Source organism: Zootoca vivipara, chromosome 15 (assembly GCF_965207765.1).
Source record: "Zootoca vivipara chromosome 15, rZooViv2.hap1.1, whole genome shotgun sequence".
In the NCBI taxonomy this organism is placed as follows: domain Eukaryota; kingdom Metazoa; phylum Chordata; class Lepidosauria; order Squamata; family Lacertidae; genus Zootoca; species Zootoca vivipara.
This window is the reverse complement of record NC_142598.1, coordinates 385330-407122: the sequence shown is the minus strand read 5'-3', so window position 1 is coordinate 407122 and position 21793 is coordinate 385330. Positions and strand designations below refer to the sequence as shown.

The window sequence follows — 21793 nt, the reverse complement described above, 5'->3', positions numbered from 1 at the left end:
GACAGCCGCTCCAGAAGGATGCCATGGTTGATGGTATCAAAAGCCGCTGAGAGGTAGAGGAGAATTAACAGGGACACATTTTCCCTGTCTCTCTCTCGACAGAGGGCGACCAAAGCAGTTTCTGTGCCAAAACCAGGCCTAAACCCCATTTGAAATGGATCCAGAAAACCAGTTTCTTCCAAAAGCACCTGGATCAGGTCTGCGACCTCTTGCCTCAGAACCTTGCCCAGGAAAGGGAGATTAGCAACTGGCCAGTAGTTAGTTGGATTTTCTGAATCCAGGGAAGGTTTCTTAAGGAGTGGTTTTAACACTGCCTCCTTCAAACAGGCAGGGACCTCCCCCTCTCGTAAAGAGGCATTGATCACCTCCCTGGCCCAGTCAGCTGTTCCCTCCCTGCTGGTTTTTATCAGTCAAGAGGGGCAAGGGTCCAGAGCGCAAATAGTTGCCCTGACCAATCCAAGCACCTTGTCCACATCCTTGAGCCTTACCAACTGAAACTCATCCAGCACAACAGGACTAGACTGTGCTCTGGAAACCCCATGAGATTCATCTGCTATAACAGCAGAGTCAAGGTCTTGGTGAATAAAATGTGCATTTTTATCTTCAAAATGTTACCGTCAGTTCTATTATCTCCTTTGGGTCAGCCTGGAAAAGTTCGGCCAGATGACATAATGAGGATGCAATGGAGGCAGCAAAGTAGGCCTTCTTTGCTGCCTTCACTGCCACTAGGTAGGCTCGATAATGAGCCCTTACCAGTGTTTCGTTGCATTCATTCAGATCTTTCCTCTGTTTGTGTTCAAGTCATAGAATCATAGAGTTGGAAGAGACCACAAGGGCCATCCAGTCCAACCCCCTGCCAAGCAGGAAACACCATCAAAACATTCTTGACAGATGGCTGTCAAGCCTCCGCTTAAAGACCTCCAAAGAAGGAGACTCCACCACACTCCTTGGCAGCAAATTCCACTGTCGAACAGCTCTTACTCTCCGGAGGTTCTTCCTAATGTTTAGGTGGAATCTTCTTTCTTGTAGTTTGAATCCACTGCTGTGTCCGCTTCTCTGGAGCAGCAGAAAACAACCTTTCTCCCTCCTCTATATGACATCCTTTTATATATTTGAACATGGCTATCATATCACCCCTTAACCCTCTCTTCTCCAGGCTAAACATACCCAGCTCCCTAAGCCGTTCCTCATAAGGCATTGTTTCCAGGCTTTTGACCATTTTGGTTGCCCTCCTCTGGACACGTTCCAGCTTATCAGTATCCTTCTTGAACTGTGGTGCCCAGAACTGGACACAGTATTCCAGGTGAGGTCTGACCAGAGCGGAATACAGTGGATTTCTCTGAATACAGAGAAAGTGGGGGAGAGAATGCACACCACATGACAATTTACCAAGTGTGTGGTGGGGGGATGTTGCTCATTGCGGGGTTGAAAGCCTAGCCCACCCCACCGTTTCGTTCCAAAGTTGCTTTTAATTCAAACTGCTTTATATCCCTACAAGGAACAGTCACTCTGGAGAGCAAGGCACAAGCCAAGGAGTGTGGGGTGGCTAGATGTTCCCCAGGGTGGGTGTCCATCTGTCCATCCCCCCACCCTAATCTAGGAAGGAAGAGCACCTTGTGCTTCAGGGACCTCCTTCAACAGTTTACTGCTGTAGAGTCGACTAATTTTGGTCACTGCCTAAATTTAACCTCTCACCTATTTTATTGTTCACGCCTAATTCTATGTCACATCTAGGATTTAAGAAGGAAAAATTGTATCTTATTAAAGAGAAACTAGGGGTGCTCTCAGACTGTTGCTTTTTCTGCATAGGAATTAATCACATGCCAGCAAATTCAGGTTGCACAACTAAAGCAAATTTGCAGCTCCAGCACAAATTCCCCCCGAAAGACTGGACATTTTGTGATAAGGGAAGTGACAAGAGTGAGCCCTGGAAAGTGTGTGTTTAACGTGTGCTTGACACAAGGCCACCTAACCAACCTGCAAACAAATCAGGATGAAGACTCAATAACTCAACACTACTTATTTGGCCAGACAAGCTGCATCCTGGCCATTCTTAGCCCCGTCTTCCAGCACCTGTTATAAAGGTATTCTCTTAAACAAAGGTTGGAGACATCACCCTATTTGGAGGGAGCAAATATGGCCCTTCAGGCATCAACATTTGGCCCTATGAAGACCAGGGTCACAGCCCAGCAGCTCTTGGCATGCAGAAGTTTGGAACTGGTATGCAACAGCCTCCCCATTGTACTTGAAGCTCCTTGATTTGGCTGAGGCACAGACCAGCAGAATATCTGCTCCACTCCGTCCCCTGTCCCCCGCCTTGGCCCGCTGCCAGGAATCTCTTGGTATGAGGGAAGTGCAGATATTGCGTGCTAATCCCAGATAGGTTTGGGGACTGGGAGGGAGAAGGCAGGAAGTCATTCAGAACCCCCAGCGTTTGGGGTCCAAGGTTGCAGAGATTCTTAGCAGAGATTCTCTTCTTCCCTGCTCTGTTTCCGGCACATTTCCTTCCAGGGCTACAATTAAATCGAGAATGAATAGTGGAGGACAACACGGGCTATAGAGCAACCAAGCTAAAGTTTCATTAACAGGCAGTTTATTGTGCTCACATAAAAGGTGAAAACAAAGAAATCAACTAACACATGGACAGAGAGCAGTACCTTCAATTAACACCTGACTCCCACATGAATGTGCTACTCTTACTCCCACTCCCGTTTTCAACTGTTCTCATCTAGTGCACAAAGCTGGTGAATTATTGTGCAGTATCAAAAGCCCACGTTCTGTTGTGAGGCATCCATCTTGAAATGGGCTTGAAGAAAGCAGTGGCTAAGACGTGGCAGTAAAACTGTTGTAAGAGTGCATTCTCTTGCTATGGTGAAGGAGGAGGGAAGGGCATGCTGGACTGAGGTGATCTCAGGTTGCAGAAGTGACAAGAAATTGCTCTATCTAAAAATGTAAAACTGAAGAGCTTTGGAAGGTGACATTAATTAATTTAATGATGTCCCCAACAACAATGGGGTGTAGAAAAACCATACTGTGCCTTCTGGGCAGAAGAGGAATGATCTGGGAAAGGATGACTATGTACCGGTAGTCTCTGTCTATCTGCCCCCCCCCACCATCACAAGTGCTGTAAGCTCCCTTCTCCCCTCCAACACGCTATATGTGAATGCAGCTGAATGGCAATGAAATGCTGGGCTGCTGAGTGAAGAGCAGGGGAGAATTTGCCGGGGGAGTCCAGCTTCTGGGGAAGCCCAGGCATCGTGAGCTGGGCAGACATACCCACCATTTCTCTGACCCCCTGCCTATATTGACAGTGGAGCTTCCCAGCCTTACTCAGCACTCTCAGCTCCCCCTTTAACACTGCTTGACAGGTAGGCAGCCCCACCCAGCTGGCTCTTAATGCACAGCATAAATTTAAACTGCGCAGGTTCTGCTTTGAGCACTATTCTTCTCAACTATTCAAAATTCAAACCCCTTCAGCCACTATTCTGCTCTTGAGTGTAGAATGGATCTCCCATCTCCTCTTGTCTGTCTGCTTCAGAATCCCTCAAAATCCAAAATGAGAGCAGAGCAGAGTCAGGATCTAAACTGAGCTAAGCAGGCAGGGCACTGATGCTGCAGGCTATTATGTAGGCTTTGGATTTTCTGCCAGATTCTGCCCACTAGTAGCGTCCTTTCCTACAACAAATTAGAGAGACAAAAGGCAAGACTTGGAGAATCTTAAGGTCCACCACCAAGAGTTCTTAATCCATCTGTCCTGGGTTTGAGTTCCCTTCCTGCTGCCGTGCATTTCAATGATTGGGAGGGGACAGCAGACTGAAAGGCAAGGTCACTACAAAATGGCAAAGGAATAGGCAAGTGTGAGAGAGGTACCAGCCCCACCTTGAACATGGAGGGCTGACCACACTATAGTCTGTGGGAAGCAGCATTTAATTGCTTTCACTCTCCCCAAAAGGGAAAGAAAAGCCATGGATCCCTTTGAAAAGCAGCTATGGTCCCCAAAATGGGGGTCAAGGAAGGGTGTCCAGATATTGACTAGCATGGCCAAAGAGAACTGCAAGCAGACCAAAAACCACAACAGTCAGAGAGGGTCGCCGCTGCTCAGGTTGTTCCGGCTTTTCTTGCGCTTTGTCTTGGCTGAAGGAGAGGAGAAATCCAGAGATTCGAGGCGAAAGGGACGTGGCTGGGGCATCTCCACCGTTTGGGCAGGGGGAATAGGTGTCAGGATGGAGGTATTGTTGTTCAGCAAAGGGGGAGAATTATGGGAAGCTGCAAAGGACAAAAATACATACAAACACACAGACAGACACACACACACACACACACAGAGAGAGAGAGAGAGAGAGAGGGAGAGAACATTGAGATATTTGGTCTAATTTCAACATGAAACACTACATCTCCCTGGAGAAACCTATACATCACTTAGCATAAATATTTTTAATACTAGGGGCTGTGGTCCAGCCTCGCTCTACTCACCAACCCATTTGCCAACCCTGCGACTTCCTTCTCTTCACCTCACCCCCCTTGCCTATCCCCTCCTTCTCACAGCTCACCTGAACCCCCCTTCAGAGGGTGGTTTTCTGATGCACCTCCTCTTCCCCTCCATTAAACCTCGCTGCAGCCATGTTTAATGGATGGGGGAAGGTGCTTCACAGAGCGGTTTGGCAAATAAACAGATCACCTAGTCCACCTGCCCTCACCTCCTGACAGCCACATGAACTACATCATCAACAGCCTTACATTGTTATGTATATAGGAAGATTTTGAGGCTATGCTTTTAAAAGATTTTGAGACATGCTTTTTAAAAAACAACAACAACCTGTACATTGCCTATTGTTCTAGTTACAGGTAGGTAGCCGTGTTGGTCTGACGTAGTTGAAACAAAAAAAAAAATTCCTTCCAGCAGCACCTTAAAGACCAACTAAGTTTTTTATTTTGGTATGAGCTTTCGTGTGCATGCACACTTCTTCAGATACACTGAAATAGAAGTCCCCAGACGCTTATATGTAGAGAAAGGGTGGGGAGGGGTATGGGTGATTGACTGACTGATAGCTGTTGACGACTGTATTGTTAGGAAGATTATTCAAAGATTGTATTTTCCTCAGAAAGTCTGTGGTGTCATGTACGTAGCTGGGAGCACTGATAGCATATGGTTTCAGAACAGAGTCCATATATACAATCTTTGAATAATCTTCCTAACAATACTATACTAGCCACTATGGATGGGGAATCTCTGTATACCAACATCCCACACAATGATGGTTTACAAGCCATAAGGAACACCATTTCAGATAAAATCACAGCGGACTTTGCTACCAAACTCTGCCACTTTGTCCTTACCCACAACCACTTCAAATTTGGTGATGACCTGTTCCTCCAGATCAGCGGCACAGCCATGGGCACCCGCATGGCCCCACAGTATGCCAACATCTTCATGGCAGATTTAGAACAACGTTTCCTAAACTCCTACCCACTTAAACCTCTCTTGTGCCTGCGATACATTGACAATATTTTTATTATCTGGACACATGGACAACAGACCCTGGAAACCTTCCACCAGACATTCAATGACTTTCATCCTACCATCAACCTAACAATGAACCAATCTATGCAAGAAATACATTTTTTGGACACTACTATAAAAATACTATAAAAATAGGGTTAGGGTTAGGGTTAGGGTTAGGGACCCAGGTGGCGCTGTGGTTAAACCACTGAGCCTAGGGCTTGCTGATCAGAAGGTCAGCGGTTCGAATCCCTGTGACGGGGTGAGCTCCCGTTGCTTGGGCCCAGCTCCTGCCAACCTAGCAGTTCGAAAGCACGTCAAAGTGCAAGTAGATAAATAGGAACCGCTACAGCGGGAAGGTAAACGGCATTTCCATGTGCTGCTCTGGTTTGCCAGAAGCGGCTTTGTCATGCTGGCCACATGACCTAGAAGCTATACGCAGGCTCCCTCGGCCAATAATGCGAGATGAGTGCGCAACCCCAGAGTCGGTCACGACTGGACCTAATGGTCAGGGGTCCCTTTACCTTTACCTATAAAAATACAGGATGGATGTATAGACACCACCTTATACCGAAAACCAACTGATCGGCAAACATATCTATATGCTTCTAGCTACCATCCCAAACATACCAAACAATCCATTGTATATAGCCAGGCCCTACGTTACAACCGTATCTGTTCCAACTCTACAGACAGAGAATCTCACCTAAGAGATCTACAGCAAACTTTTTTACAGTCGTCAACAGCTATCAGTCAGTCTACAAAAGCTCATACCAAAATAAAAAAACTTAGTTGGTCTTTAAGGTGCTGCTGGAAGGAATTGCCTATTGTGTATGTGTGCATATTAGATACTTGTACAATAACTGAGGATGTTGATGATATATAATAGGTACAGGGACATGCTAACACCACAGTCCTAACCATGTTTACTTAGAAGCAAGTCCTATTAACTTCAGTTAAATGACTGTAGGACTGCAGCATAAGGCCTGACCTTGTGTAGTACAGTGCCATCCAGGAAACATTAAGTAGTAAGTCCCTAGATTCAGTCTTGTCACTGGGCACTTACAGACTGTTGTTTGGGTGGGATTCAGTCACATGATGCCAAATTCACATTGAAACTAAAGCCAATTTGGTGTTTTTGCACAACAGAACTACTGCAAAATCAACTTGATCCTGGATCTCTTCACAGGTATACACATCCCTGACGTATAACGCCACTCCACCTCCTTTCCTGTTTGGTCTATTTCTCTGAAGTAGATTATATCCCTCTATTACTACATTCTAATCATGAGACTCATCCCACCAGGTTTCAGTGGTGCCTATTATGTCGTATTTAGTTTGCTGTACCAAGAGCTCAAGTTCATCTTGTTTATTTCCCATGCTCTGTGCATTAGTATACAGACATTGAAGACCACTGATCATTCCCCCATGACTCTTATTTAAGGATATTTTCGTCCCACCACTAGGTCTGCATGCTGCTTGCTCCATTTGGTCCTTGACATTTGGGTGATCATCTTCAGCATTTGATAGACTCCTACCTTCAGGACCACTGTCTCCCTCCCCCACATGTCAGTTTAAAGCCCTCCTGATGAGGTTTTTGAGTTTCATGGCAAAAACATTCCTCCCAACCCTTGTGAGGTGCAGCCCATCACTTGCCAGAAGTCCATCTTCAAGAAACTGCAGACCATGATCTAAGAATCCAAACCGTTCCTTCTTGCACCATTTGCGAAGCCAGTTGTTCACTTTCCCTATTTTCCCCTCTCTCCCTGTGCCACGTCGTTCAACTGGGAGGACAGATGAGATGACTTGATGGGGAGGAGGGGAAGAAATAATGTTTTGGCTTGCAAGCTCTTGTTCCCTGTTGGGAATAGGCAGTTGCAGCCGAGGCAGAACTGAACTCTGCCCTTGCACTCTTCTGTTGACAGGTGGATATGGTGCAGGCAAAACTGGACTCCCTGGTGAGCCAAGATCCTCCCACAAGTGCGACTATCCCTGCCTCTGTTGTAAGGAATACTGAAATAATGTTTCAGAAACCTTTTGGACACCTTAAAAGTACAAATGTTGGGTATTATGTAGAATCAGGCAAACCTTTTGGGGAAAAAAGGAAAGAACACATGAAGGGGTTTACCTAGACTCTTCATGGGGTCAGCACTGAGAATCTGGCTTGCTCGTTTTGAGCGAAAATAGTTACTGGCAATATTCTCACTATCACTCTTGCTCAGCATCACTTTATAGCGATCTTCTTCCTGCTGGGAACATAACCAAGCAGTCACCAGTTTGTCATCACTTAAACTAAAGAGGTCACTACTGTTGAACATTTTACGCATGAGGGAAACTGAGGCTGAAACCTGACATGTCAGCCCCACTTTTAACCTGCTGAACTACACTTACTTCTCTGTCAAGTTTCCACACTGGTGTCTAAAAACTAGATTACAAAGACATGGAAAAAATAATCTAATCCAGACCAAGTTATACGTGGGGTATAAATGAGAGGGTTGAGAGCTTACTTACATGTATCCTTTGTGTGTAAAAGAGCTTAACTTCTCATTTAATTTCTGGGGGAGTAACAGCACTGTGGAATGTATGCACTCTGGTTAAACATGAAAAATTGGGAAATATTGTTGCATGCCACCCCTATCTCTGAGCAGTGTGAGATTCCAGGGATTCCAGGAGTTTACCCAGAGTTTGTGTTTCTTTTGGAATGAAGTGCAGCACAGACTGTGGTGTCCTATTTACATATATCTACAACGTGAGGGACGCGGGTGACGCTGTGGGTTAAACCACTGAGCTTAGGGCTTGCCAATCAGAAGGTCGGCGGTTTGAATCCCCGCTGATGGGGTGAGCTCCCATTGCTCGGTCCCAGCTCCTGCCAACCTAGCAGTTCGAAAGCACTTCAAAGTGCAAGTAGATAAATAGGTACCGCTCTGGTGGGAAGGTAAACAGCGTTTCTGTGTGCTGCTCTGGTTCTCCAGAAGCAGCTTAGTCATGCTGGCCACATGACCTGGAAGCTGTATGCGGGCTCCTTCGGCCATTAACACAAGATGAGCGCTGCAACCCCAGAGTCGTCCGCGACTGGACCTAATGGTCAGGGGGTCCCTTTACCCTTTTACAACCTAAGCCTAAAATTGAGTTGTTCACAGCATTGACACCCCAAGAGGGTCTTGCTTCACCATGACCATGATTGCTCCCAGTTAGTCGGTCTGAGCATTCCACACTGACTTAGGGACTGATTTACATATTATACTCTAAATAAAAGAATGCAGGAGATAGGGCTGGCTAATTCCTTGCTGCAACTTTGCATTGGCTGCTGGAAGAAGGCAGGAGCTAAACCCTCCCTGCACTCAAGCCCCCACCCCATATATCTTCCTCCAGTGACCAAGCAGTAGGGCATTAGTTTCATTCTTTCCCCCCAATGTGCGAACCAGCGTGGAGCTCAACAGAATCCCCTGAAGTTTTACCTTTAGCGCAGACTCCCAGCTCTTATGAAGAAAGCAGCAAACAGGAACCCTGTCATGCCAGTGAAGCACACTGGATCATTTATGATGTGTGCATTGTATAGCAGCATTCTCAGTATTGCCCAAGTGCCCTTCCTTCGCTTACCATTGTTGCTGCATCGCCATTCTCCGATGATGAGCTCTTTCTGCCTGCTTTGGTCTGTGACAATGATGAAACTGCTATGGAAAAAAAGAGTAATGGTGGCTCTCAGCCTCAGTGGTGGCTCATTTCTCTGCTAGTTTCATGTCACCTGGGGCCAGTATCCAATATGGGCATAGATTTACAAAGGCCTATTTAACAGATTGCTTTCTAAACATTTTTTAAGTGGGGCTGCAATAAATTCCACCCGTTCAGTAGTCAAGAACAGTTGCTGTTGCTTAATTGGTGGAAGCCAATCAGAGGGCAAATGTCGATTGGTTGGTTAGGACTCATATTTTGACCTGAGGCTTGAGCAGTTTAGTCTCTTTCTCACAAACCCTCTATTCATCATCATCATCATCATCCACCCTTTCTCCCAAAGGAGCTCTGGGCAGCAAGGAGCATTTAAGGCAGGGGTCAGCAACATTTTTCAGCCATGGGCTGTCCATCATACCATGTGGTGGGCCAGGTTATATTTTGGGGGGAAATGAACAAATTCCTATGCCCCACAAATAACCCAGAGATGCATTTTAAATAAAAGGACACATTCTGCTCAGGTAAAAACACGCTGATTCCCAGACCACCCATGGGCCTGATTGAGAAGGCGATTGGGCCGCATCCGGCCCACGGGCCTTAGGTTGCCTACCCCTGATTTAAGGCATCATTTTTTAAAAAATGCAAACATTACTTGTGGGTGGGTGTGATTATTACTGGGATCACAGCAGGCAGCATTTTAACCCTTTCCTTCTCTCCAGCACTCCTAAGGAAAATCCTTCATTTGAAGCTGCTATTTGCATTGGGAGGAAATCTCCATTAGCACCAATAGGGATTTTCTGATGTATAGCTGTAGTCATGTACACACTTACCAGTGAGCAAAAGAACGAGGCTTAATTCTGAGTAGGCACGTGGGGGGTTTTGCAGTTAGAGAAGCAACACATCACTGCATTCTGCAGTTTTTAAGTTGTTCTCCTTCCAGCTGAACCAGAACTGAGCTGGGCAGGGAGAAAAACTCTTGAAGGAACAAAGTGTAGTGGGGGAAGGGGGTCACATTTTGCTCCCCTACTCTGAGAACTCCATTTTGAATGCAGTAAGTAGATCCACACCCCACCACACATCTTGCTTAGCTCGAAGTCCATGAGCCTGAAGCCTGTTCCTGATTTCACTGCAAAAAGTATTTTAAATAGTCCCAGAGTAGAAGTGACCAAGAAGGAAATAAGATATCCAAGAAGTCCTTAAGAAGTGAGTGAAACCCACATGAAAATCCTGGGAGACAATTTTTGCTCCATTTTATATGAATGGGCAACCAGACCAATGGTAATTCTGAGCATTTCTTCTTACCTGCAGGGAGGCTGGTCTTTTGAGTGACAGGCTCTGGGATTTTCCAACAGCCTGATTCTTCATCCCACGTGGACTCCCGTTTGATTTTATCAAAGTTGCTGTAATTACAGTCCCGCCGTATGAGGGGTTGCACCTGGTCCAGTAGCTGCTGATAAAGGAGGAGCTCCCGCTCTTGGCGGCGGATGGTGGCCAAATAATCAATCTTCTCCATTTCAAATTCAGACTGAAGGTCTTTGATTTCAGTCTCAGCAACCCTCAGCTGGGAAGAAAGCAACCAGTTATGGGAATAAGAACTAAGTAAATTGTTGAGATCCAGAGTATACAAGCTCACAAGTCCTTACCTGAGCCTATCATAGGGCTGGCTCACACCTGTACGAGCATCACCCGAGGAGCTTGTACTTGATGATGGGCACTGAACTAGCTCAGTTGAAAATCATAATATAACTACAGAACTTTTTTTTTAAAAAAGAACTTTTTATTTATTGTTAACAAAACAAAAAGTGAAAACATAACAAAGAGAAATACAACAAAGAATCAACAATATCAGTCATAAAGCTCGTCTCGCTGTCAGGCTGAGGGAGCTGGCGTTTGTCCGCAGACAGCTTTCTGGGTCATGTGGCCAGCAGGACTAAATCGCTTCTGGTGTGATGGAAGCCAGAGCACATGGAAATGCCATTTCCACGACAGATGGCCATCCAACCTCTACTTTAAAACCTCCAAGGAAGGAGAGTCCACCACATACCTGCCAAGTCTCCCACTGAAAAATGCGGGAACATGTGGTGTGGAAAGCTGTCCTTCCCCACCACTGTACAAGACTTCAGAGGGGAAAGGAATCACCTTTTCCTTCATCTTTTCCAACAATTTGCTTTTGGCTCGCACTTCTTCCTGGATGGAATCATAGACGTTGAGCAGGACCCAGTCGCTGCTGTCCTCATCCGATTTCTGCAAAGCTGCCAGCAGCTGCTTCTTCCGCTCGTCCGCAATTTTCTTTCGCCGTTTATGCTTTTCCTTCAGATCTTTGTTCTTGGCCTGTTCACCTCCTACCACCTGCTGCTCCAGCATCTGCAATCTAAGAGGGTCGGAAGTTATGTCTTAGCTCTAAGCATGGCTTGTCGAACTTTCTATATTCAGTCTCTCCCACCTCCATTTTGCCACTAACTTGTCTGCTGAGGATCCCTGAAACTTGGAACCCCTGAACTTTGCAAAAGATTATTGGGTGCTAGCCAGTCCTGTTCAGCTTCCCAATTGCTCCCCATAGGCTGTGTAGATTTGAAGCATATTCTTCCCCTCAAACAATTCTGGGCACTATATTTTCCTCCTCACAGAGTTACAATTCCCAGCAACCTTTAAAAACGACAGGGCCCAGAATTCTTTGAAGAAAAGAATGCCTTGTATGTGCCTTAAAACTATAGTGTGGGAATATATGAAGACAAACTGTAAACAATTAGAAATGTTAGCAGGATTGACATAAACATGAGCAGTAAGAAATAACGGGAGTAAAAATGATAAATTTGTAAATAGGTTTGAATTGGTTATGCAGTAAGATTATGATATAAAATAAGGAACCGCAAAGGGGGGGCAGAGTAAAGTCAAATAAAATGTAGGTTAAATTTGTTTTGATTTAATTATTGTTGTTGAAACATTGTAAAATGGAAAATTTAAAAGGGGAAAAAATAAAGCTATAGTGTGTACTCAGTCTAAACTGCGTGTGCCAGAGATGGGTGGGGTATAAATAATAAATTATTCTTCTTATTCTTATGTCCAACACATTGTAGGAGAATACTGGTGATAATGGGCAAGCTATTTTACAGTTTCAGGGAAACTTCCCACTATTTCTGATTTTGTGACTGAGAAACCTCAATAAATCTGTCAACCCCTCCCCCCAAAAAAAGAGTTTGAGAACCAATCTTCTAGTGGACTGAAGAAAATAAATTCCTCCGAAAGGAAAAAAAAAATTCATGCCAGACAGAGCCTGCACATTCAAAGGTTGTTGGAACTGAAGCAGGAAGTGGGGGTCAGCAGGGAGACAGACTTCAAAGGCTAGCCGGAGAGGCAGCTGAAACAAGATCCTCTGGACCAGGGGTTCCCAACAAAATTTTCTCGAGGAGCCGCTATTGTGGCAAGGACCCCCATTAATTCCCAATCCTAAAATTAAAAAGTGAGAGCCAAATTAAGAGTCTTTTTATATTTATACGTTTTTTACAGTTGCTTGAACATCAAATGCATTATCTTCCTCTTCCTCTGTAGGCCTTTGTCGTTTTAACGAACCACTTTTTAACCAACGGTCCATTTTTAACTACGCAAACTGTAGCTTCCGCAAAAAACAACGCTTTGTTTACAAACACTACTGTTTTGCAAAGAGGCAACGCGCGCCAGGGAGGAGGGAGGGGAATGGAGAAGACAGGGTACCTGCGCAGTAGCGCACAAATGAAGCCAACGCGCGCAAAGCATCTTGGGGAGGTGAGCGTTAGTAGAATGCGCGCACTGCCTCTTTGCAAAACAGTAGTGTTTGTAAACGGCATACAGCAGAACTACTGCCTCTATCTAATTCTAGTTTTGCGCTAGACTCTGCTCATGCAGGAAGCGGCCAAAACAAAAAATCTGTTATCATATGAAATATATTTAATATATTTTTTATTCTAATAGCATCTTGCGGACCCCTCTGGCATAGCTTGCGGACCCCTGGGGGTCCCCGGACCACCTGTTGGGAACCACTGCTCTGGACCATACCTGGTTGCTTAGAAGCTGAGCCAAGGGAGGATGAGAAGGAAAGCATGGTGGAAAAGCAAGTGGGGACAAATGAGGATGAAGTGAGTATCTACTGTCATGAAGGAAGAAGAAGTTGCCATTTTCCACCTGCCTCCCCCCCCCCAGGCCAAGGAGCCTTTCCCAGACCGTGACTTGTAAGAACAGCAGAAGCAGTTGCGAAGAGAGGAGTTCAGGGCTTTTATTTTTAAATAATTTTATAAGTTGTGTGTCTTTGTTTCTCAATTTGATCCTTTTACATGGTTTTGTATGTATTGTGTTATTTTATGCATTGTGGCTTGCTGTTGTTATTATTGATTAGCAATTATTTATTGTAATTGTTAATAATTAAACAGAAATTCACTCTTATTTGCTGACATTTAATTTTATTGTGCACTAGTATATTCTAATGGATTATTGAATATTACATTATATGGTGTACCGTAAGTTGTTTATTTTAAAGTTAGGTTTTTATTGTGACTTTTTGTATTGGATGAGGTGTAGGATATTTTGTTGTTTCTTCAGCTTGTAAATTGCCTTGTGCATAGATATAGAAAGGGGACATACAAATTAAAAATGAAATGAAATGAAGGTGTATGCGGGGACTCCAATCCCCCAACACGGAAGGAAAATGGAACAGTGTCTGCTTCAGGCCTAGAGTGCCCACACTGGAGCCTCTCTGGGTCAGAGCAAAGGAGCAAGTCCAACAAACATTGGCCCCCCTTGATGGTCTGTCTATTCCTCACACCGACCTGGCAAGCACTTGCTGCTGGTTCACTGCCACTGGGAGTTCCTCAGCCACATCAGTCCCAGGTGTCCCCGGTCTGACAGCTTTCTCCGTATTCTGGGCCACAGAAGGAACAGAAGGCTCAGTTGTGTTGGACTCCTGAGTGTAAGGAAAAATGGGAGGCAGCCATTTTGAATATGTATGATATCCACATTGAGGGATGGACTGAAGCTGATTCGCATACAAGTTTCCAAAATTCAACATCCTATATTTTGCCAATCTTCCAGAATGGATTGAGAGAAGGGAAACCAAGACTGGCCCGTCCACTGGACACACAGTCTGAAGTCTACGGTCAAGGCTTGCTGGAGCATTGTGCATCCAGTGCTTGGTTCCCACTGCTGTTGGTTTTGCTGCGGCCATACTTCAGTCCCAGCCAACCCAGCTGTTGTGCAAGGTTCTGGGAGAGGAAAGGGAGAGGAAACAGTTTGCTCCCTGGACATGCCCTGAAGTTGCTGGGCAACAGGGAAATGCTTCTCTCATCAACCAGCAGAGCAACTGAGCTGCTGACTTCACAATGCACACTGCAGTGAAGGAATCTCAACTAAAGCATGTTTACCCAGAATTAGCCTCACTTATTTCGGTGGGATTTATTCCTGAGCAAAGCATGAATGTAATCCTATACCACTTACTGGAGACCTTAGTGGGACTCACTTCTAAATAAACACACATGTGCCTGAAGGACTCATCCGCACTTCCATTTGTCCCATGATTTCTAGGTATGGGTCAAAGAGGTCCTTTTTTGTCCCACCACTTTCCCCAGGAAAACCCGCTGTTTACTGTAGAATTGGGAAAAACAATTGTTTTTTCTGAGGACTGATGTTTGTTCCAATTCGGCAGTAAACAGCGGGTTTTCCCAGGGAAAACCTCTGGGACCCATGCCTAGAAATCGTGGGAGAAGCATACATCTGGATGAGCCCTTAGTCTGCTTTTCAAAACTGTTTTAATCCAGGAGAATACCTATTAAGTTCAAGTATAGTTATCTCATGGAACTATATAAAAGTACTGGCTTTAATACAGTGGTACCTCGCTAGACGAATGCCTCACAAGACGAATTTTTCGTAAGACGAATGCGTTTTGCGATTTCAATGGAGACTCGCAAGATGAAGTTTCCTTTGGCGTGCTTCGCAAGACGAATTTTTTTCATCCCATAGGGTGCCTCGCGTCTTGCGAGGCACCCTATGGGAAACCGCACTTCAATGCGTTCCTATGGGAGCCGCTTCGTAAAACGAATTTTTCACTATACGAAGCGACTCGCGGGATGAATTAAATTCGTCTTGCGAGGCACCACTGTAATTTGTTACATCGGACACAGTTCATTAAATTCACTTGAATCCCATAATTAAGCACCTCAAAGGGTGCTTAAGCATCAGCAAAAGGGGGCATTCTGGTGTTAGCGGGGGGGGGGGCAGAAGCACCTTTCTGTTTCACTTCAATTGGTGAAACAGGATGGGCCACCACTGGGTCCCTCTAGTAACTTGGAGTTGGTATAATGGATTAGAATAGTCCTTGAAAGCTTATACTAAAATAAATTGGTTTGTCTTCAAGATGCCACTGCTGTGTCTGAGCACACCACAACACAGCATATATTCAAACTGGGCTAGCCTGTAAGATATAACACATGCTTCCTCAAATTTGGCCCTCCAGATGTTTTTGGCCTACAACTCCCATGATCCCTAGCTAGCAAGTCAGGAATGATGGGAACTGTAGTCTGAAAACATCTGGAGGGCCGAGTATGAGGAAGCCTGATATAACGGTTGAGAAGTGGTTTGGGCCTAAAAGACTACTCTGCTGTGAACCTGCTAAAAGGCTTTAGGGAAGCCACTATCCTCCGCTGCTGACCTAATTTACCTGGCTCTTGTAAGAATTACACCAAGAGGGCTATGTTTAGATGTCATGATAATCCACAGTTTATTGTGATAGTAATGAGCTTGGATGCTCCCCTCCCTTCTCTTCTCCTACCTATGCTGTAGCTGCAAAGATAAATTTAGAAGCATTCACATCTGGGTTTTTTATTTATTAAGCATAGCTTATTGCATAAAAAAACATAATAAGTATTAACAAACCAACTTAAAAATTTGGTTTAAGTCAGAAGTTGGCTTGCTTCAAAAGCCCATAGCTAAGAATAACCATGGTTTAGGGTTGGGCATATTGTAATGCTAAACTGCAGTCAGTCAAAGACAGAAGCAGAAGTGCTGCCCAGTCTCTTTGCAGCTGCTCCTAAAGACGGGGAAAGGAAGGGGGGGAGGGTGTATCTAAGTCATGGTTTCTATCATGATACCTAAACACAGTGATATAAATGGTATATTGTTAAATGCCTGTTATTATTAAATCCAAATTCCCTCCAACTGAAACACACTCCAGTCTCCTGTGACAGAGCTACTCTGCATGGCCATCGTGGTTCATGTTACACAGACCCTGACACCACAAATTATGAAGTACAGTCTGACACATCTTGTGTCATTTTAGAAGTATTTTTGAAGGGTTTATGCATGGCCATCATTTTATCTGTTGAGGGAAGTTCACCTTCCTGGGTACCTTGGCTGACACTTCAGTTTCTTCAGGAAGGCCTGGAGGCAAAGAAGCTTGGTCAGCAATAGCTTCAACTGTCTGGGTGGTTTCTAGAGAAAAGAAAGGAATGCAGAGAAAAAATGAGTTTTAGCCTGAAGCTCTGTTAAACTTGAGAGAGGCAGTAGTTTTTAACTGAGAGTGATGTAATTTTATGTATTTATATATTGACTTCTAAAATATCTACTTTGTCTTTCCATGGGCACTTTCAATAACTAAGACAACAGAATAATAAATATAGCAATAATAATAACAAAGCCTTAAAACATACTAAAAGCCAACAGCAGCAATCAGATTTCTTTAAAGAACCAGTCCCTTCCTAGTCATATTGCACAGAAGTTGCCTCAAAAGAGGGTCCTCAGGTTAAAAAGTATAATTGAATTCCATCAGCTGTCGATTTCCGACTGGCGGGTAGGAAACAGACACACCTTATCCTGCAGATTGACTATTGACCGATAAAGAATTAGCCCAGCCCCTAAAACTTTTATCTTGAAATATTGCAGGCTGGAGGAACAAATTAGCTGACTCTGATTTTAAAAGGTACCTAGACACATCTGACGTAGTCTGTCTGCAAGAGATTTGGCTCCTGGAGACAAACTCGCTAAAGCTCCAGGGCTTTAGGACATGGGAGCAACCTGCCCGGAAAATTTCCTTGCTCAGGCGTGGAAGTGGCAGTTTAGCTACTGTATTTTGAAATCTGTCACTTTAGATGCAGAGATCGCAGAGATAGAGGATTTGTATCAACTGCTGATTTGTATCAACCTCAGACATGACAGCAGAGATTTGGCAAAGGGTGGATGAGTGTTGGACAGAGTCTCTACTGGATATCCTAACTACCTTCTTATTGTGTGGGGGAATTTTAACGCCAGGATGGGGAATGATCTTTCTCATAAGTAAGGCCCCAGGGCTCAAACAAGAGGATATCTTGAGCATTTCCTGTTCCTCAAATGATAAGACTTGTCAACAAATCAGGCCAGGAGCTTTTTCCTTTAATTTACAAATATCAGCTGGTGGAGCAGCTGTCTCTCAGCACTATCTCTGGGACCAGAGGAATGTCAAAATAGTACATCCTAATCCTATTCAAGAGCGCAGCCTACAGTCTCCTAGTCTGCATCATTTGTTCTTTTAATTTCACTGCTTTGCATAATTTAACCTGAAACTTAATAGCCTGAAATTATTAAACATAATTTAACTGCTGGTCATAGAGATGTGCAAGGATACCCACCCCTTCCAACTTAAAGGTACATTATTCAGCCACTCTTCTGGCTTCATACCTGCTTCCTTTTGGAGGTTCTCATCTAAAGTATGGAACTTCATGTCATAAGCATTCCTTAAGGCGCTGATATCCTCCTCAAGCCGGACACGAGATTCTTGTTCAGCTTCGTAGTCAGCCTTCAGCCGTGCCAGCCTCTCCTCATACTCCTGAGAAGGTCAAGGAAAACAGCTGAGGGATCCTTGTGTGGCACATTCCAACTCTAGAGCATATTTTTTGAGGGAGGACACACAGTGGTTTTGCTCATTTATATTTTCAAGAGAATTGAAAACTTTAGATTTTTAAGAAACTTGGCCTTAATGTAAACTTTGCTAAGCATATTTAACTAGAAGGAAATACCATGAATATCATTAGAGGTTTGATCATTTTGGTTTTTTTCAAATGGCTGTGCTTAGGACCACAGCTGAAATCAGAAGGTCAAACTCTGGCAATCAAGTAGTCAGGAGAAAAGATATTTTCAGTTGTGATGGCTTATCTGTGGACTGCTCTCCCAAAGAGAGAGCATTGTCTGGCATTGTCACTAGTTTCTTGGGTGTTTTTATCAATGATGCTAATACACACACACACACACACACACACACACACACACACGTTACCTGTACATATATGTTAGTTAGTTAGTTAGTTAGTTAGTTAGTTAGTTAGTTATCTGAAGATAGGTTAAGTGCTGAAGAAGTGTGCATGCACACGAAAGCTCATACCAATGACAAACTTAGTTGGTCTCTAAGGTGCTACTGGAAGGAATTTTTATATTTTGTTTCAACTACGACAGACCAACACACGGCTACCTACCTGTAGTTAGTTAGTTAGTTAGTTATTAAAATAATGATAAACCCTTCATTATCAGATTCCAGGGTGGTTTATAAAATACACTAATGCAGCATATACTACAACAACAGTATCTCAAAATATTGGTACAATAACCACAGTAGAAAAATATAAAGGCATACTACCAAAAGCTAGGTATTAAACTCAGCAAATACTTGACAAAAGAATAGATGCTGGAACATAATTTAAACCATAATATGTGTTGTTCAGCTAATTAGAAAAGTGACCTGGCAAGTTTGTGCATGGAAGACTGTACTGGAATCCCACCCATCCCTGTTGCCAGAAGGAAGATAGGGTTGCCCCCACTTACTTCTCGAATCAGCTGCTTCTCTTTCTCAATATCTGCCAGGGATTCAAGAGAGGGCTCTGGCTTCACCTCAGGCTGAGCAGCCTCGGGAGGCAGCGCATGAGACAACTCCACTAAGGAAGGAGAAAGGACAGGACTGAGAAGATGGCACACCTGGAAAGCTTGGAAATGGGGCCTGGTAGCAAAGCTCACTTTTCCCTGATGACCCAAAGGAATTCATTTGTGCCTCGACGTACGAATTTAATCTGTTCCGAACGGACCTTCGTAAGTTGAAAAATTTGTAAGTCAAAGCCAATGGGGAATTTTTTTAAAAAAATTGTAAGTCGAAAAAATCCTATCTAAACCGCATCCAAAATGGCGGGTGGAACTCTGTTCATAACTCGAAACATTTGTAAGTCGAGTCATTCGTAGGTCGAGGTACCACTGTAGTTTGATATAGTTTATATTGACCACAAATATATTAAGAGCCTTTCAAAACCCTGGGATGTTCTGTTTCTTTTGTTATTGAACAATGGGAAATATACATTGGTGATTCAGTTGCTGTGGCCAATCTTGATTTCATACCCTTTGTTTGTCTACCCCAGCTGTATGTCATCAGAGGACCTCTCCCCTCTGAACTGTATGTGGGCCAGGATGCTGAGGTGCCTCTGAAGTGCAATAAGACCTGTACCAGCAGTTGGCACTTCCAGGCGGCTAGGGAACAGACTGACCATCATTGCTCTCTGACATTTCTCTTTTACTGTTATCAAGCTCCTCAGAGCTCTCCCCCTCTCTGAAGCACACCTAAGCCAGGCAGGCTCCTTGGAGTGCAGCAAGACCAGCGCTAGAAATGTTATTGTCAGGTAACTCTCATTTTTGCTTTGTATTTATGTCGAGATTAGTTTTTTCTTTGTAATATTGAGTTTATTCTGTGTTTGCTGAATGGTTGGATATTTATTATTTTTAATTTACTGACTTGTTTTGTATTGTATATTTGTATTATCAATGTACTTTATCAATGTCCTGAATGTTTGCCATAAGCCGCTTTGGGTACAGCTCATTGTGGAAAAGCAGCATATAGGTACCAAGTAAAACCAATCAATCACTGTGGGAAGTCACAATTTTCCCAGCACTTAACCAGGGGCGAAACTAGGCTTTCTTTCATCTGGGTCAAAGACTCAGTCTAGCACCCCCTTGTGCATATATTATATTATATTAATAATAGAAACTGTGATAATGATCAGGCACATACCAGAGAGTAAGTTCTATTGAACTCAGTGGGACTTACTTATGAGTAAAAATGCTTAAGATTGCAGTACAGTATAAGACTGTACAATCTTTACACAGTGCCCTCTTTATATACAAGTTGTCCTCTAGATACAGACACATACTGTACAAACACACACAGAGAGAAAACATATTATAAGCAAACAATACTTCAAAGTGCTTATCTTGTGAATTTGCCATTTATATTGTTTAATCATGACAAAAGCTCCTGTTTCCGAAAGATATAGGTGATATTCTGATCTCTTCACCACTTTTAATTGATCTCTGAGATGCTGAGGGGAGCAAAAGAAGGAGGAAGGATAGTTCAAGGGGTTGGCTGGGTGCCTTCCAATCCGCAATGATTCCCAAGTTTAAGGAGGGCAGCCTTCTCCACCCTTTCCTTCTCCAGGATTTCTGTCTCACATAATTGCAAAAACAGACAGGAGGAAAGGGAAAGGGGGATAAATCCTGACATTTGCCTCCCAAGGTTTTCCTGCTTCCCCTTGCAAATAAGCATCCTTGGAAAGATGAGGATCAGAGCTGACTCCAGAGCCAAGGACGGCCACAGTCGGAGGAATCTCACACAGCCTGGGAGTCTCCCATGGTCCCCTCTGGAGGGTTCATCCAGGGTAAAACCTGGCTACCCCCCCCCCTCCCACTACGAACCTGCTTAAACTGCAGTAGGGGAGTTTCTGAGGAAATGCCTTTCTTCCTAATGATAGCAAATGCCATCGCAATTAGGAGTACAACAAGAGAATGTAGCTGTGCCACCATCAAGGACACCTTTTTAAAGAAATTGTTTTCATTAAAGTTTTTTGGGTTACAGAAGTACATACATCATCTCTATTTTCAGATCATAAAGTCCTCTTTACAGATCAGTTATGTCTGATGTGAGACTTTGATGGTGGAAGGTTGGGGGAGAAGACAGGTATGGGAGGAGAGCAGGGAAAGAGAGAAGGGGCATAGTAAATGTTTATTATTTTACACAGTGTATGTGCGAGGTTTTTGTGTCAGGGTCACTTGAGTAGTTCTTTTTCAATCCACTTACTAGTTTTCATCAAGGACACCTTTGGGTTAGTGCCCAACAGCAATGCAATTCCTAGTGTCAATGTTGTGTTGTAAAAATTATTTATTTTGTATGTCAGAATACTTCAAAAGATAATACTTAGAAACCTAGCAATCCTAGCTCTCCCAATGCAGCATGGAATACTCATTTAACATTTTAAATATTATTTTTGAAGTGGAAACTCTTATAGCAATGCTCTGTCATTTTATGACACTTTTGTTCCTTTTTGCACCTTGACTTATTAATCAAAAAATGATATTAAAATGCAACATTTTTTGAACAAAAAACAAGAACAGGCTTCTATCACATAGTGACAGATGGGAGTCTATTTGCCTGGCCAGAGTTGCCCAACCTCACTCAACCTCCGTGAGCACAGTCTGTGGTCAGGGGGAAGAATAACAGGAAGGCTGCATGGCTCCTGCTCCCAGGTCTTCACTTTCCATATTCTGTAGTGATATAGTTCCAGGAGGCAGCACCACACGCTTTATCTAAATGTGTGGATTGCT

At 43.9% G+C, this 21793-nt stretch overlaps 1 protein-coding gene across 7 annotated transcripts in view; it reads right to left on the bottom strand.

The window, feature by feature from the left end:
* Window positions 1-2576: 2576 nt before the first annotated feature.
* KIF17 (kinesin family member 17) overlaps window positions 2577-21793 on the bottom strand; it is a 39429-nt gene continuing 20212 nt past the window's right edge. Inside the window, exons 6-14 of one of the 7 annotated variants that reach the window (XM_035140617.3) lie at window positions 18980-19089; window positions 17843-17990; window positions 16539-16621; window positions 13969-14102; window positions 11309-11540; window positions 10472-10730; window positions 9101-9174; window positions 7629-7749; window positions 2577-4266 (exon numbers count right to left, since the gene is read on the bottom strand). In XM_035140617.3, coding sequence (XP_034996508.1) covers window positions 4079-4266; window positions 7629-7749; window positions 9101-9174; window positions 10472-10730; window positions 11309-11540; window positions 13969-14102; window positions 16539-16621; window positions 17843-17990; window positions 18980-19089 — 1349 coding nt within the window. In that variant the 3' untranslated portion in view covers window positions 2577-4078. Of the gene's footprint in view, window positions 4267-7628; window positions 7750-9100; window positions 9175-10471; window positions 10731-11308; window positions 11541-13968; window positions 14103-16526; window positions 16622-17842; window positions 17991-18979; window positions 19090-21793 lie in introns of all 7 variants that reach the window. The other 6 variants (XM_088658458.1, XM_035140615.3, XM_035140616.3 and 3 more) reach the window with 6 other exon arrangements.